Raw genomic sequence first — 15430 nt, forward strand, 5'->3', positions numbered from 1 at the left:
GATCACATCAGTTTCGTGTCCAATGGGATAAACCAGCAGCAAAATGAGCCTCTGCGCATCCTTACTGAAGCAGTCAGGGGTCCAATCAGTTCTCTTTGCTGTCCCGTCATTATTTATGAAAGCCACAAACTGTTTATAATAAATCTGCTAAATGTTCCAAAAAGAGTGTACAAACACGTGTTTCTAATTTCTGTCTAAACTCAAAAGCTTTCTTGGATGTCGAGGATGGACAAGAGGAGCGCTTCAGGCTCAGCCATTTACATAATGCAGTCGATTAAAAACAGGCCTTTTCAAACACACATGGTTGGAAGATTACTCAATGTCCCAGAAAGCACAGCACAGAAGCAGGAATATGAAAACCTGGATACAACAGAAGCCTTTTATCCTGACGTGTGTGAACACAGGAGACTTCACATCACAGGAGGAGTGTGATAACTGTGTAGCAGACATAATTACAATTAACACAATGAGTCCCATTTACTCCAGTTTGTAAGACTCGTCTACTCACAAAGGCTGTACCTGCTGCAGAGACTCAGGTCATTTGGGGTGGAGGGCCCACTCCTGAAGACCTTCTATGACTCTGTTGTGGCTTCTGCTATCTTTTATGGCGTGGTCTGCTGGGGCGGCAGCATCTCTGCTGGGGACAGGAAGAGACTGAACAGGCTGATCCGAAGGGCCAGCTCTGTTCTAGGATGCCCTCTGGACCCAGTGGAGGTGGTGAGTGACAGGAGAACGGCGGCTAAGCTGTCATCCCTGTTGGACAACGTCTCCCACCCCATGCAGCAGACTGTGACAGCACTGAGCAGCTCCTTCAGTGGGAGACTGCGGCACCCACGGTGTGGGACGGAGAGATTTCGCAGGTCTTTCCTCCCCACTGCTGTCAGACTCCATAATAAAGACTTTAACTGAACAAACACACACATCCATACATGTGCAATAACACTAAGTGCAATAATCTTTTCTGGCATCGTTGTATTTTTACTCAGTTGTATATAGCATTCGTATTCTATTTTTATCTTATTGTATATTTTTATTCTATTTTATTCTACTGTATTTAGTATATTATTTTATTCTATTCTGTACAGTTGTGTACTGTATTTATTCTTATTGTATTCTAATTTTTGCGTCATAACTTTTGCACTGTCCACTTCCTGCTGTGACAAAACAAATTTCCCACGTGTGGGACTAATAAAGGTTATCTTATCTTATCTTATCTTAAATTCCCTACAGGGTGGCAAACTCAAGGTGAAACTCACACATTTTCAGATTCAGTGTGACTCAAGTTTGCTTATCTGTGAATAAATGTTCTTAAACCACAGAAACGAGACATTGTTCTTTCAAACGTTGCTTCATTACAACCATATTTCTGAGTTTTATTCAGCATTAAAAGTAATCCACGCGTGGTAACAGTGCACAGAGTCACTGCCAACAGTTAATTCAGCGTGCCTTCCATTTCAGTGACAACCATCTGTTTTGTTTTTCCCTTGTAACACATTTGTTTGTCATTACCCAGCAAAAAAATCCTGTTTCCAGCACACATGCAGGCAAACGTTCAAACTGCTTTTAGATTACATGTAACATGGTTCATGTGGAAACAAGAAAAGACTGTTACTATTTTATTTTTTTGTAAGATCAAAATTAACATTTCACTCTGAGATCCTCCATAAGCTGCAGACGTGTCCACTTTGTCCTGAACTGAAAGGAGCTGCAGGCTGTTTGCCTCGAAACGTGCACGAGGATACAGACTCATAAGAACCAGACGAGCTGATTGGCTGAACTTAGAACTGTTATTGTCAATGCACAATGAAATTAGGTAAAAAGCTGTAAGATGAGTATTTAAAGAGTTTAGTAATAAAGTAACGAGAATGAAAACAATCCACATTAAAAGTGACTAATAGATGCAGAAAAATCATAAATTTTATTGGGGAAAAAAACAGCTGCTGCATTCACATGGATACTGTTCTTCACCTTTCATTCCTCCTCACCGTTGTGCATATCAACACTTCCTGTTTCAAATTAAAAGCCCGTGGCGTTTAACTGAAGAGAAAGCGTTCATTTCGATTGCACCTGTGATTAAAACAGAAGTCTGATTTCTGGGTGAGCCTGGCCTCTTGTCTTAAAGTCGCCCCTGTGTACCGCTGCAGTCCAGATTATAGAATATGAAAGAGGAGCCATTTGCTTAAATTGTACTGCTTTTTAAAAAAATACACATCTCCTAGAAGTAAACATGATCAGTGGGATGCTTTTGAGATCCAAATCTCTTCCACAGATCCCACTGTTGATCCACTCGAGGTCTGTAAAGAAACACTGTTGTGGATGCTTATTAGCACCTTTCCAAGCGTAATCCTGCAGCTTATATTTGCCGTCTTTGGCATCTCATATCACAGGAATTTGTTTGATAGGAAAACAGGAATTTCTCGTGGCTGTTTTACTTGAAGGAGTGTCTGCAGAATCCCGTTTCCACAAGCAGCGATGTTAGACAGAGAAATTTAGCAAAAATGTTGAGAATTATTTTTTTAGATTCTTGCTCCACAAACGGAGGATAATCTTTCGCTGCAGGCAAAGCTGCAACAGGCACGATTCCCACAGTCGAGGTGGCCTCATCGATTTATGAGGATACGGCCTAAAGTATGTGGACACGTTTTAACATTGGTCTCAGTTTGTGTTTGTGCCTTGAAATGAAATCAAAGTCAGCTCCAGTTAGCGAGGAAGAGCCTGACCTCAATCCCACCCAAACGTTAGCGAGCTGGCGCCTCAAAAAATGCCTGAAAAATGCGCTCAATTTAAAAATGTCCAGACAAAGTGGAACTTCTATTACAACTGTTCACACTGATGTGACTGGAAGCTCCAGTGGAACATCAAAACTGCCCTTGCAGCAAGACTTTTTCCAACTATAAAAGTGCTTTTACCGCACTAGAAAATAATTACAGCAACAATAATTTCATGCATCGTCTTTATAATTTCTAGGTGAGAGCAAAAATACACTGTTCGTGTCTGAAGAGCTACATGAAATGTGCATGTTCAGTGTGTGATATCAATAAATGCACAAGAGTTGAGGAAACTTTCCTGCTTTCCAACAATAAAGAGGAGGCTGCGTTTCCTCCACCCAGTTGTGCTGTAGGAGTGAAGGCGGCTGTTTTCATCCCTCTGCATCAAAGGCTGCTGCTGTCAGACACAGCCAAGCTCGCAGAGATATCTGAGGAGTCCTTTTGCATCAGTGCCTAGAAGCACGGTTTGTGCACTGGGAGGGAGGAGGGCTGGTAGTGGAGCAGCTCGTGAGCTTCTCAGGCAGGTCACTGCGGTTTGAGTTGGGAGGAGGCTTTTTCTTTTATTCACATTTTACTTTCACTTGCTGGAAAAGATTGTGTGGGGGATGAAATATGTCCAATCATAACATTAACTGAAGCTTAATAATACCCAGTGTTTTTAAATCTGACACGAAGGGCTGGTCTTTATATGCATCCCTTTGTCAAAGGTTTGGACCAAAGCATGGCGACGATGTGGTGTGTTAAGGCAGCTACGCTTAAACACTCTCAGTAAATTTCTTCTTCACTCACCTTTTTAACTCACGATGTGTTTATACACCTCTCTGCATTTAATCGTTAGTTATTCTTAATCTCAGCTCTCTACCACAGCATGTATTTTGTCCTGTCTCCCTCCCCTCAACCAATCACAGCAGATGGCCCCGCCCCTCCCTGAGCCTGGTTCTGCCGGAGGTTTCTTCCTGTTAAAAGGGAGTTTTTCCTTTCCACTGTCACCAAAGCTCCTGCTCATAGGAGCTCATCTGAGCTGGGCTTTTCTCTGTACATATATATATATTTTCCTGGTATGTGATGTGGAATCGAGTGATTTTAGGGGTGAGGGAGGGAGTCTGAGAAAAGCAGAACTGCTGCCACAGTTTTAAGGTGAACGGCATGTTTTCGTTAAAGCACACTTTCAGGTACGTGCTCTGTTGTTTGCCGTGTCAGCGTTACCACATCAGCAGTGGAGTGCAAACATGAACTGAACCGTGTCAAAAAGGCAGTGTGCCTGATACAGGCACAACACTTGTGTAACGATATTCAACGCACCATTGCTTCTGTTAGTGAGGTGATGCAGCTGGGCTGGAAAGCAGTGCAGGAGGAAGTGGCTGACATGGAGCCACAAACAAAAATAAACAAACAAAGAGGAAAAAAACAAACAAAGAGAAAAAAAACTGACTGACTAATCATCACAAAGCAAGTCCCACTGAGCTCGCTTTGACTTTCTGTACACAAGTGCCGTGAATTAAAGAAAAACTGGTCTTTACAGCCCGACTCTCACACCTCAGCAGGAAATAAAGGTGCTGAAAGAACCAGCACCTAACCACACACACTGTGAGGAGGACTGCGACCAACACAAACCATAGCTTCACCTTTCACCTTTCACTCTTTGTACCTGTGCAGCCCATTTACAGTGGGCGCTGATTTATTTGAAGTTGCCTGCAGGAAATCCAGCACCTTGGCTCCTGGTGCAAGTTCACACAAAACAACTTTTCAACATCACGTAAAATACAAAGCTAACAAATAAATAAATGAATGGCTGCAGGCCATCAGCATCCAGCACGGCGAACAGACGGCTACCTCGCCTTCTGCAACATCAGAACTAAAAAGTAACAAAAGTCGAAATTTTAACCTTTGAGACGTGAATGTTTCTAAGATGATGCGCATGGATCCAGTGAGAATCCTGTGCTTTTAAAGACAAATACATTAAAACCTACAAGATAACACGCCTGAAAGCTGCGAGTTAACCTCCCGCTGAGCAGGATGTGCCTTGGAAAGCATCGTCACAGCAGCAACAGAAAGAACAACCTACACATCCGCCATCATCATCAACAGTCCTCGGGTTACAGGACATGACACAGACTAGATGGCTTCAAAGTAAGAAATCCAATCAACACCAAAATATCCCGTGATGGGAACCCAGCCAAGAACAACACAGCTCTGCGTACAGTGCAAATAATCTCCTACAGCAGCGGTCCCCAACCCCCGGGCCTCGGACCGGTCCGTGAGTCGTTTGGTACCGGGCCGCGAGAGTTGAGGCTCAGCTGTGAAATGTCTGGTTTTCAGTGTTATTTTGTTATCGTTTTTATCTCTGTTTTCCTGGGTCTTTTCACGTGTTATGAATAAATCTTCTTTTTTTCGGTACCAGTACTACTTTTATTTTGTTGTATTTATCCGCGACACCTTAAAGGCCGGTCCATGAAAATAACGTCGGGCATAAACCGGTCTGTGGTGCAAATAAGGTTGGAGACCGCTGTCCTACGGCACCTCCGAGGCTCAGCGTTAACCCTTTACTGTCATCTGATATTTCTCATTCCTGTGATGTGTGTGAGACAAAGCAGCGCACAAGTGCTTCACTTAAACGGCTCCTGGAGCCGGCAAACTCTTACATCACAAAGTGCTGGTTTGGTTGATCATATTGACTGAGATAAATAAAGTATATCTAGTAGCTCACTGTCAGCTGAATATTTTTTTGCAGGTGTTAAAGCACCAACAGTTAGGTTGAGATGTATTCCTGCCATAGAATGGGTCTAATATTACTGACATGCTATTATACAGTCCCCATCAAACGTTTCAGACTATCCATTCAGTTTAAGTGTTGTTTTTAATAAACTGCATGCTCAAAAAATGCTTCGTTTCTCTCCCATGTCTTCTTGTTGCCTGTTGAAGCTCTACTAGAAACCTTGTTACAATCCAACCATGCAAAATATATATAGTATACAGTCCCCATCAAAAGTTTACGACGACTTTAGCCGCTGTTTAAGTGAAACATATCATAGCTGTTGAATTTGTTTTGTTGTTTTTTGTAACAAAGTAGCCGATTGATCGTGTTGATGATTTCATTATCGGTGCTTCACACCAGTTTGACGTCAGGACTCGGACGCTGTGACGGGATCAGAATCACCATCTTTCATCATGTCTGCGCGTTTCTACAATGAAGCGACCAGATGAGGCCTCGCCACGCCACCTCCCTCGTGCCTTCCTGTCTGTTAGGAAGCATTTCATAATAAACAAGATGCAGCACGTGTAAATAATGGTGCCAGGGCTCAGCTAAGCGATGGGGTACTGTGGCCTTTAAATTACTATAAATGTACTAAAGAAGCATGTTTACTGTGGAGCAGCAGCAGATCTCTTTCGCATGTAGCCACTGCATGAAGTGATCAGTAAGTTCAGCCTGTGCTGATCAGCCTGTGCTCGCGTCCACTCGCTGTTTTCCAAACGTCTTCCTCCCAGTTGAATTCTCGCTGTCTCTACGGGTCTGACAAAGAGCTTTCACCCACTGCTCTCAATTTAGATTTAAATGAGCATCTGGAATATTTATTTAATCCATTTATATTTAGTAGTTCTGGTATCCCACATACTCAATATTTTATAAATATCATAAATAAGTAATGTGAAATATGTAAATGGGGGAAATTGGTATAAATGCAGCAACGTGTTTAAATGAAACTAGTGAAATTAATTTAATTTGTACTGCTTGAATTTATTTTATTGCATTATGTGGATATTTTTAATATTTTTAACACTTCACAGAGACCAGAGAAAATTCAGCACCTCAAATAGTTGATTTAGTAGTGCTGTGATCACAGTTATGCTTTGTTTCGCATTAATGTGGATCAGTGATGTGGTTTGTAGTGTTTGTGTGGAGGAGCTCGCCGCCATCATCGGCCGGCGTTCAAATGTTCATTAAATTCTCTCAGTCTGCGGCGATCGAGGCACAAGATCAGCTTTTCGTAGTTACACTTTCTGCAGATTTATTCCATTTTAACTTAAAATTATCACCGATTTTGCTACACAATTTTATTCATCTAACTCTTTAATGAGCCGCTCAGTTTAAGTACTGCCGTCTTTACATGAGGTGATGAAATAACACACTTTCTTCACATAAAGTCAGTTTTTCAGGATTTACATAGTAAATCATTGAAAACATTAAATGACTGTTAGAGTTTTGCAGGACGTTTGTTTCATATTTCTGGACCTGTTCTCTCAGCACAGCTCACAGCTGTCACAGATGTTTTCCTTTGTCCTTCTTTTCTTTGATTTGTTAGAAATTAATTCCTTAAATGAGACAAATCAGATAATGGGATCATGCCTCTGTCCTCTGCCACTAAAGAATGAGACCACCTGATGAACAGACCTCTGATAACGTCTCTCAGCTTTCTTACTGAGAGCGCTGGTGCTTATCAGCACAATCAGTCTCTCGTGTTTTCTTAAAGAACATCTGTTATCTGTTTCAAAGCAGGCAAAGAGCCAAGACAGAGCTTTATCCCACAGTACCAACTCTCTCAGCTGATGCTAAACTAACTCGAGCCCCGTTTGGATGGGATTAGCATTACTGAGGGAGGTGAGGATGAAATTTACTCTGCTTCTTGGTAATCTACCCTGTGACTACACACGACGTGATAACCATCGGAAAATTAGTTGACAGTCAAAAACTCTCCGTTGAATTATCTCACAGTCAAGCTCACAGATGTCTATGAAACAGATTTTATTATATATACACATATTAAATGAATTAATGGGGTTTTGTGTTTTAGATCCGCACTCGTCCATCCAACCATGATCCAAGCTGTCACAGCCTGTTAATCACTAACGACAACATTCGAACTCCACCTAATTTTACAGTCATGGATGAATAATTTTAGTTATTTATTTACCTCATTATTATTTTTTGTGCATTTTTTACTTTCTATTACTGAATTACATCAGAAATAATAGTTATGGCCTCCGCACCAGAGGCCATAACTATTGCTCAAACTTCCAGGTGAATAAATATCCCTACATGGCAGCTTGCTAGCGCGGGGAAATGGAAACAAAATTGTAGTTGAGGAACTTTAAATTGAGCAACTATTTGCCTGCAACATACTCCGCTCTTTCTTCAGGGTGGCTTTTATCATCAGTTTTTAGTATGCAGGGGCATGAAGGCAGAGAAAATTAATTTTAGAGCAGCAATCAGGACAAATGCATCCACTGGCACACCGACGTGTGGAGAAAAGGCAAAAGAAATGCAACACTAAGCACGTCTGTCACAATTCAGATCTCATAATGTAAGCACAAACTGACGCGGGCTCACGAACACAGTGTGCGCATGACTTAAACACAGTATCTCAGCTCTGTTTACCCACAGCCAGAGGGAGAGGACTCTGCTCCCCCCGAGTCAGTCATCACCCTGCTCCATACTTTTAAGCCCTTTTTAAAAATTGCAGGTGAAGCGATTCTATGTTTTAATATAGACTTTGTTGTTCCTAAACACACGGTGAGTCAGTGGTTTCATCACCCTTCCTGAGCACGGTTCTCCTTCACAGTCCAAGTGATGCATTACATTTTCCAACAGTGGCAACAATGACATTTATTCGGTATAAATAGAGGGTAAAATTTGCATTTACAGCTCCCTGTTGCAGTTTGGAGCATTAATAACAACAGTTAGAGCAACAACAGTCAGAGTAGCAGTAAAAGCAGCAGCAGCACAGGGAACGAAATCTAATTACCGTAATTGTCGGGCTATGAGCCGCTACTTTTTGCACGAGCTTTGAACCCTGCGGCTCTTAGTCAGGTGTGGCTTTTCTCTGGATTGTCCATGATTTTTGTGATATCGTAAGACGATTTGTTTTGTTTGTTCTGCTGTTGTACGGCACTACGTTGCCTGGCGGAAGGGCATGTGATCAGACACACAGTATCGGGGTTCAAGAGTGGTATGTTGGTCACGTGTCCATCCGCCAGGCAACATAGTGCCGTACAAGTAGCGCGAAAAACAAACTTCAAAGTAGCGCTACGCGTTCAGTGGGAGGCGTGGATGATGAGCGGCGATAAACTTGCGAAAAGCAAGTTATGCTCAACTCTACCGGTGGATTCTGACAGCGTGGAAAAGTGTGCAAACATCCACGATCACCAACGGATTTCAAAGGGCTGGACTGCTGCATGATGGAGAGGAGGACACCGCCACGGCCCTTCAGAGGGTGTTCGACTCTGACACTGACAACGAGGATTTCTTTGGTTTTGAAAGTGACAACGAAGGAGAGAAGCTGAGAGTGGATGACGAAGCCACCCTGAGCCTGTTTGTTTCCGACATTGGAGAAGAGGACTTTGGTGGTTTTAGTGCGCAGGAAGATGGTGGTGAATGACTGACTTTTCTTCTTGTTAAAGCCGTGTCACTTCATATACCTAAAAAGTTATGCAAATATGTACCCGTAACTTGTTTTTCAAAATATTAATGACAGGGGTGTGTCTCCAAACAGCCATCTCTTTCCTGACAATTCCCTTTGTGCACATTCTCTGACATATGATAAGTCAACATTGAAACACCTGCGGCTTTTAGTCAGGTGCGGCTAATGTATGTACAAAACAGGATTTTCCCCTGATTTTAGCTTGTGCGGCTAATATTCAGGTGCGCTCTGTAGTCCGGGAAATACGGTAACTGCTTTCACTGATAACTACAAATAAATGCTGAAATGTTAACAAGTGACCTAAACTCCTGTTGCCAACATTTACATTTTTCATCAATATCAACATTCATTTTTTTAATGTTTTTTTTGTGTGTGTCATTTTCATATCTCTAAAAAGTTGCTGCTGTTGTATTTGTGTGAGGCACACGATGAAGTCTGGACTCTTCACAGATGTAAATGTCAGTTTTTGCTTTTTAGACTATTTGGGCTGGACACAAGTAGTTAACAAAAAGATTTAATTATACGGAGAAGCTTCACAGAAAACCCTCCGCAGTGACCTCACAGGAGTGTCACACCATTAGTTGATAAGTAAGAGAATACAGCAGGAACCGTGGTCGTGCCTCCTACCTTGTAGCTGGTAATCCACAGAGATGTCCAAGGGAGTCTGCAGCAGAGCTGACCTGCGGTAAACCACGTGGACCCTGCCCTGGTCCTCCAGCTCCTGAGTGCCTTTCTCCAGCGGCTCGATGAAGTACTCATCCGATTCGGTGCGAATCATCCCAGCCTGCAACAGGTTAGCAGGTCAGTGACTGTGTAGAACGTGTGCATTAGCATGTTTCATTACTGCGAGCGAGCGTGGATAGACCCAGAAACCTCATTGCTCTGATAGCATTCGTTTTATTAAGAGACAATTAAAATCTTCATGCCCCACAAAATCCCCCATCATGTATTAATAATGTAGAAACTTTGTGACAGTGTTTTCATGAAATTGTAAATTAATGCCTCAGTCTTTAAAATCCAACTAGAACATCTGCTGAACGCCAAATGCCCCCAATTTGTTTCCTCTCCCACGTATAGACACAGAAAGACGACACCAGAATGTCCTACTGAACAATATTAAAATTAGAAAAATGCATAAAATATAGGATACAATACAAAGCAAAGGCAGACGCACTAATGTAATATTTAGTAATTTATTCAAGAGAGAATCCGGGCCTCTCATTAACTGCTTGGCATGTGCAGGACTCTTTTTCTTTGCCATTATTAGATATTGTTGTGACTCTTTCTTCAGCTTTCTGTTTGCAATTATCACCTTGTTACCCAACAAAGGCTGGTGGTGGTCCTGCAGCGCGCTGCATCGTTAGTAACACATTGGCACAAAATTGCTTTGTGATGGCTACCTGCCAACCTCAGATTTCCTGCAATAAGAAGCCAGTCATGTCTGTAGTTTATGGCGGATATGAGGGGTCACGCTGTCCGGCTAACGCAATAATGCCCAAACAGACCGAATGTGCAACCCATCAAGACCAAATGATGGTCTGAAAAAGGTGTTACACGCTGACACAATAAGGTCAATGCTAAACAACCTAAAACCACTTTACAGCCGTTTCCTTAAAATGATGCTTTCTGGAATGCAAAATTATTCATCTAGATTATAAGATGAAAAAAACAAGGTCCCAGATTCTGGCTTCACAATCCTTAAAAATAAAAAAAGAAAGGCTTGAAATGTTTCATGTTACCTGTAACAAATAGAAAACACATCACAGTTTTATCCTTTGAATTAAAATGCAAAGCAGCAACTTTTCCAGGCAGCAGTAACGTATCTTTGGCACCATGTTTCCATGTGTCACGCGCCCTCCCTGACAAGCACACATGTGCAGTGGAGAAAGCAGAGAGAGCAGCAGCAACAACACAATATGTCATTAGTTTGTTAAGAGCACGAAGCGAGCAGCTGGGGTGGAGGTGGGCTGCAAACCGGCTTACAGGGGTGCAGCAAATGTGAGTAGGCTAACTAATGCTACGCTCGGTTTGCTATGCTCCAAAACTACAGTCAGCCATATGAGAGTGTGTGACATTTTAAGTGAGCGCACACATGCTGTACACACAGTATGCAGACACACTGTGTTAGCGCTCAGTCGATCGGTCCTGCTGCGCTGAAACTCCTGGCAGGACTAAACTCCCTCTGGCCTCTTCACCAACAGTCTGGTGGACTGTGTGCTAATGTTGTTAGCGACCAACCCTCACTCTCAACTCATTTCCCATTTACTGAGACCCCAATCGGCTGGCACTCTACGTCCTCCTTTACACAAACGACTGGATGGATCCCAAATTAAATTCTTAGTTAAATTTAAATGCAGCATCGATACTGTGTGACTGCGTAAGCGTCCCAGCTGAAAGTCTAAACCAATAAACTGAATATTCGTATCTGAAGTGCTGCAAGTGAAATGAAATGAAAACGTCTGGCAGTCACATGACGTCTGGGGGAGAAGCTCAGCGCTGTTTAATGCAAGTTTACTTCTGGCAACAGAATAAGATTCATATGATTACGTACAATAAACCAGGTTATGATGCAGAAACGTGTCACGTATGAACCGGCTCATTTAATTGGCCATCTGTGATTATAAGAGCAAAAATACTGAAATACGATAAACGTGCGAGTGTGTTGGTTTTACTGCGTGACAGAGCTCAGACGGGAAAAAAACCTCCTTAGTTATCTTTAGAGAAACGGCGAGGTGGAGGTTAAACTCACTCATCGTGCCGTATAAACCGACTCTTTGCCTGATTCGGGGCCATTTGGCGTCACAGTGTTAAAACGCTGCAGCTTATACGGAAAACACGGTCCGTGTTTCAAAAGATGACGAGGGTTTTTATGACATCTCCCATAGAAATGTGGTGTCTGGACATTTCTGCAAGGACAAATCTAAAGTTTGCACAGATGTATAAACACTCAAACAAGAGAAGAAGAAAGAGCGAGCCAAAAACAAACGACAGTGTGCGCAGGTTACCGAGGAAACTCTGTTCACCATTTCTGACTTCACTTGTCTAATCGGACACTAACAAATAAGATAAATTACAGCTCGTTGAGTAGCAGACACAGACGTGCAGAAAGGATTTTTAAAACTGCATCAGTGTTTATGTGATCCCAACAAAGCAAAACTATCACACGCAGAAGATAAACGCTCTTCACAGTCAAGTGAACTCTAGAGGACAGCTGCAAATGGAAAGAAGAAGAAAAATCCAGCGATTCCTGACGCGTCATCAAAGAGAGTAAGTAACACGGTGGAGCCTGTAAGATAAAACCTCTTACATCAGACGAATGTTACAGACGTGCTCCACTGCCGTCTGTTTGAAAAGTTTACGTTTTTCTGCTCACTTGAACACGCTTTCTCCTCAGCTTATTTATCGCGCACCTGCAGGCGCCTGCTTGCAAGCACAGATTCTAAATATTCTGTAGGTCAGCGTGCATTATCAGGCCGGAGTGCGGTTGGCCTGCTCTTCACCAAATCCTCACAGCAACTGGCATCCTGTGACCAAGTCAGCACATTCTCCGCCATGATTTATTCCTGACAGAACCGAGAACCACCTCGTCATCTTTATTTACTCTGCGCTCATCCACCACTCTGAATCCTCAGCTCGAAGCCAAAGAGGCTGCAATCTTGACAGTAACTGAGCCCGCAGGCATATCTTGAACTAAAGTGAGATTCATGCACCGTAGCTCTTTCTTATTTACCAATGGCAGGTGAAAGCCGAGGATGAAAGATGGCTGAACATCTCAGAATGTACGGGGCTCGGATACCGAGAGCCCTTTCCATCTGTGAGGTTCTTTAAGGGTCTCCGACAGGTCACGCTCCTCTATTTAAGCTCAGCCGAGCAGAGGCTGAGCTTAAATAGAATCTCTGCTCTCATAATAAATTGAGGTGCCTTTTAAAGGTGAAGCTGGAGGATCGTGCTAACAAACTGACTGACAGATAATTTGATAAAAGCTGTTTTTCTATCAAGAGAAGCCATTCAAGTCTGACCACTTATGAAGTATTTCAGCAGCTGAAAATGCCACCTTCTTATTCAGACACCGCAGAGCAAACAATACAAACCGAAATCACAGAGGGGCGTGTGTAATTAGACCGGGTGCTGACATTTGAATCGTTTTAATTTTTGATTAAAGCTGCGCTTAAGAACAACACTCCACAGGGGAGCGTTCGAAGGATCTCAAAGAAACTAAAGCTTGAAAGAAAACAACAGTGACCGTGTGAGCTTTTACTTAACAACAGCTTTTTTTGATAAACTAGTTTCCATCTCAACTCTGTCCTGTTGTCTCCATCGCTTCTAAACCTATTTATCTAAGAACAGGCAGAAGTGAAGCAGAGAGAAGAGAGCGGCTCGTTGAATCCTACCACGCTTTAATGTAAACACTCAGAAACAGATATCTACCAGAAACACGCTCACTGCATCTTGAAGCTACAATCCTGCCTCGACACAGTGAGTAACGTGTTTTAGCGATCCACGCCGACCACAGGAAGTGCCCAGCTCTCTGGTTTGAATTGAGGAATAAGCAGTTGGATATATATGCTGCTGTCCTGAGATTAAATTGACATCTATCCCTGAAAAGCAGAGAAATTGCAGAAAAACGCACCTCTTTTCATGCTTTTTCATCCAAACACTGAAAACAGAACAGTTCTGAAATGAATTTAAGCTTTGTGCAAATTTCTATCTTCTTTCTGGCAAGGATGAGCTCGGAGAAGCGGTGATGCATTCAGGAAAGGTAAATTAGAAATCATAGCACGCTGAATGTGTCTCGAACAAATCTGTCCTTCCATTTTCTTCTGCTTATTCAATTCAAGGTAGCTGGAAGCGGGGGTGGTGGGGATGGTGGGGGGAGGTTGGCAGAGCCTTGCAGGGCTGCTGTAACAAATACTTTTAAACTAAACTCCATTACAGTGATGCCATCTCCTCTAACACTGCTGCACAGCCAGCCGAGCCGTCTAATGAGTCTTATATACAAAACACAGGTCACAGGGGAACGAGACAGAAGAGCGGGGCGTTTTTAGGCTTATGGGCATTAAATGCATGTTGAGGCAGATATTATTAGAAGGAAATTAAATTCTAGTTTGAGTCCATTACTGCCTGGTTTGCATAACTACCCAGGGCTGGACTGCCGACGCACTTTTTGGCCGATGGGCCATCCTGAAGGGTCAGACGTCTTAACGTGACGGAGCCTCTGCCTACCTTCGCTGAGCGATCACAGTGGGACGTCTAGACCAAAAACACCAGGGCTGATGTTTGTCCCAGTCCAGCCCTGGGTGTGTTTTCTCACATTAAAAAAAACACTGCAAGCTTCCAGTGCTGCCCCTCGGCCTCCTGGTTGACACACCGATGGTATCAGTTTGAAATCCTACATCGCCTTGTTCTCAGGTTCACATTCACATGATGAAAATATAATCTGGGATTCAAACTCATCAGATCTGTAGTAGTTCCACCTGCAGCATCAATCTGAAGCTCCTGGATCGTCTATTTCCAGAGTTATCACATTCATAAACTTAGGCTCCATGCCACCCACCCATCTTCTTGCCCGGCGGGGTGACTACTGTACCCCATCAGCCTCTTACAGCTGGGGGGCAAAAGCACATATTGTGTGCCACCTGCCAGCTTGTTGTCATGTTGTCATTGAACCACAGCATTCGCTTTAAGCTCAACGTGGCCTTAAGAGACACGCAGACCTTTCTGAACAAAAGGCACAGAGAGCAGTGTCTCATATGTACGGGTGTGTTTTTTAAAGACATAGGTGGCTGTACGTGAAAGGATTAAAGACACGCTGCAGTGTTTCTTTTCACCTGCAGGAGCACTACGGCGTCTTTTCATTTATTTTATCGTCTCAGACACGAGGATGCCAGTGAGAGCTTCGGCATTCAGATAACAAAAGTCATTGAATAAGCTCGTAAACATGGATTCTGAATGTTTATTTGAGAGCAGAAATGTGGAGTTCCTATGTCAGCTGAAACACTGGCCCTAGGGTCCCTCTCGAGTTGGACGCATGCACAAAACACCTCATCCGAAACACGTCTATGGGCTCAAAATGTGGTCATAAATATTTTGTACTTGTAAAAAAGATTCGTGTGTGTAAAAAAGATTTGTGTGTGCGTAAAAAAGATTTGTATGTGTAAAAAAGATTCGTGTGTGGACTTAGAAAAAAAACCCCTGCAAGTTACAAGTACGGATTTTGACCCTATTTTTCTTCCTTTCATCTGATTG

At 42.9% G+C, this 15430-nt stretch overlaps 1 protein-coding gene across 5 annotated transcripts in view; it reads right to left on the minus strand.

Moving 5' to 3' along the window:
- Nucleotides 1-15430, minus strand: part of adamts3 (ADAM metallopeptidase with thrombospondin type 1 motif, 3) — a 137856-nt gene that overhangs the window by 95012 nt on the left and 27414 nt on the right. For all 5 annotated transcript variants that reach the window (XM_076891210.1, XM_076891208.1, XM_076891209.1 and 2 more), the window contains exon 4: nucleotides 9812-9968. In XM_076891210.1, coding sequence (XP_076747325.1) covers nucleotides 9812-9968 — 157 coding nt within the window. The remainder of the gene's footprint in view (nucleotides 1-9811; nucleotides 9969-15430) is intronic.

This window comes from Maylandia zebra, linkage group LG12 (assembly GCF_041146795.1).
Source record: "Maylandia zebra isolate NMK-2024a linkage group LG12, Mzebra_GT3a, whole genome shotgun sequence".
Lineage (NCBI taxonomy): Eukaryota > Metazoa > Chordata > Actinopteri > Cichliformes > Cichlidae > Maylandia > Maylandia zebra.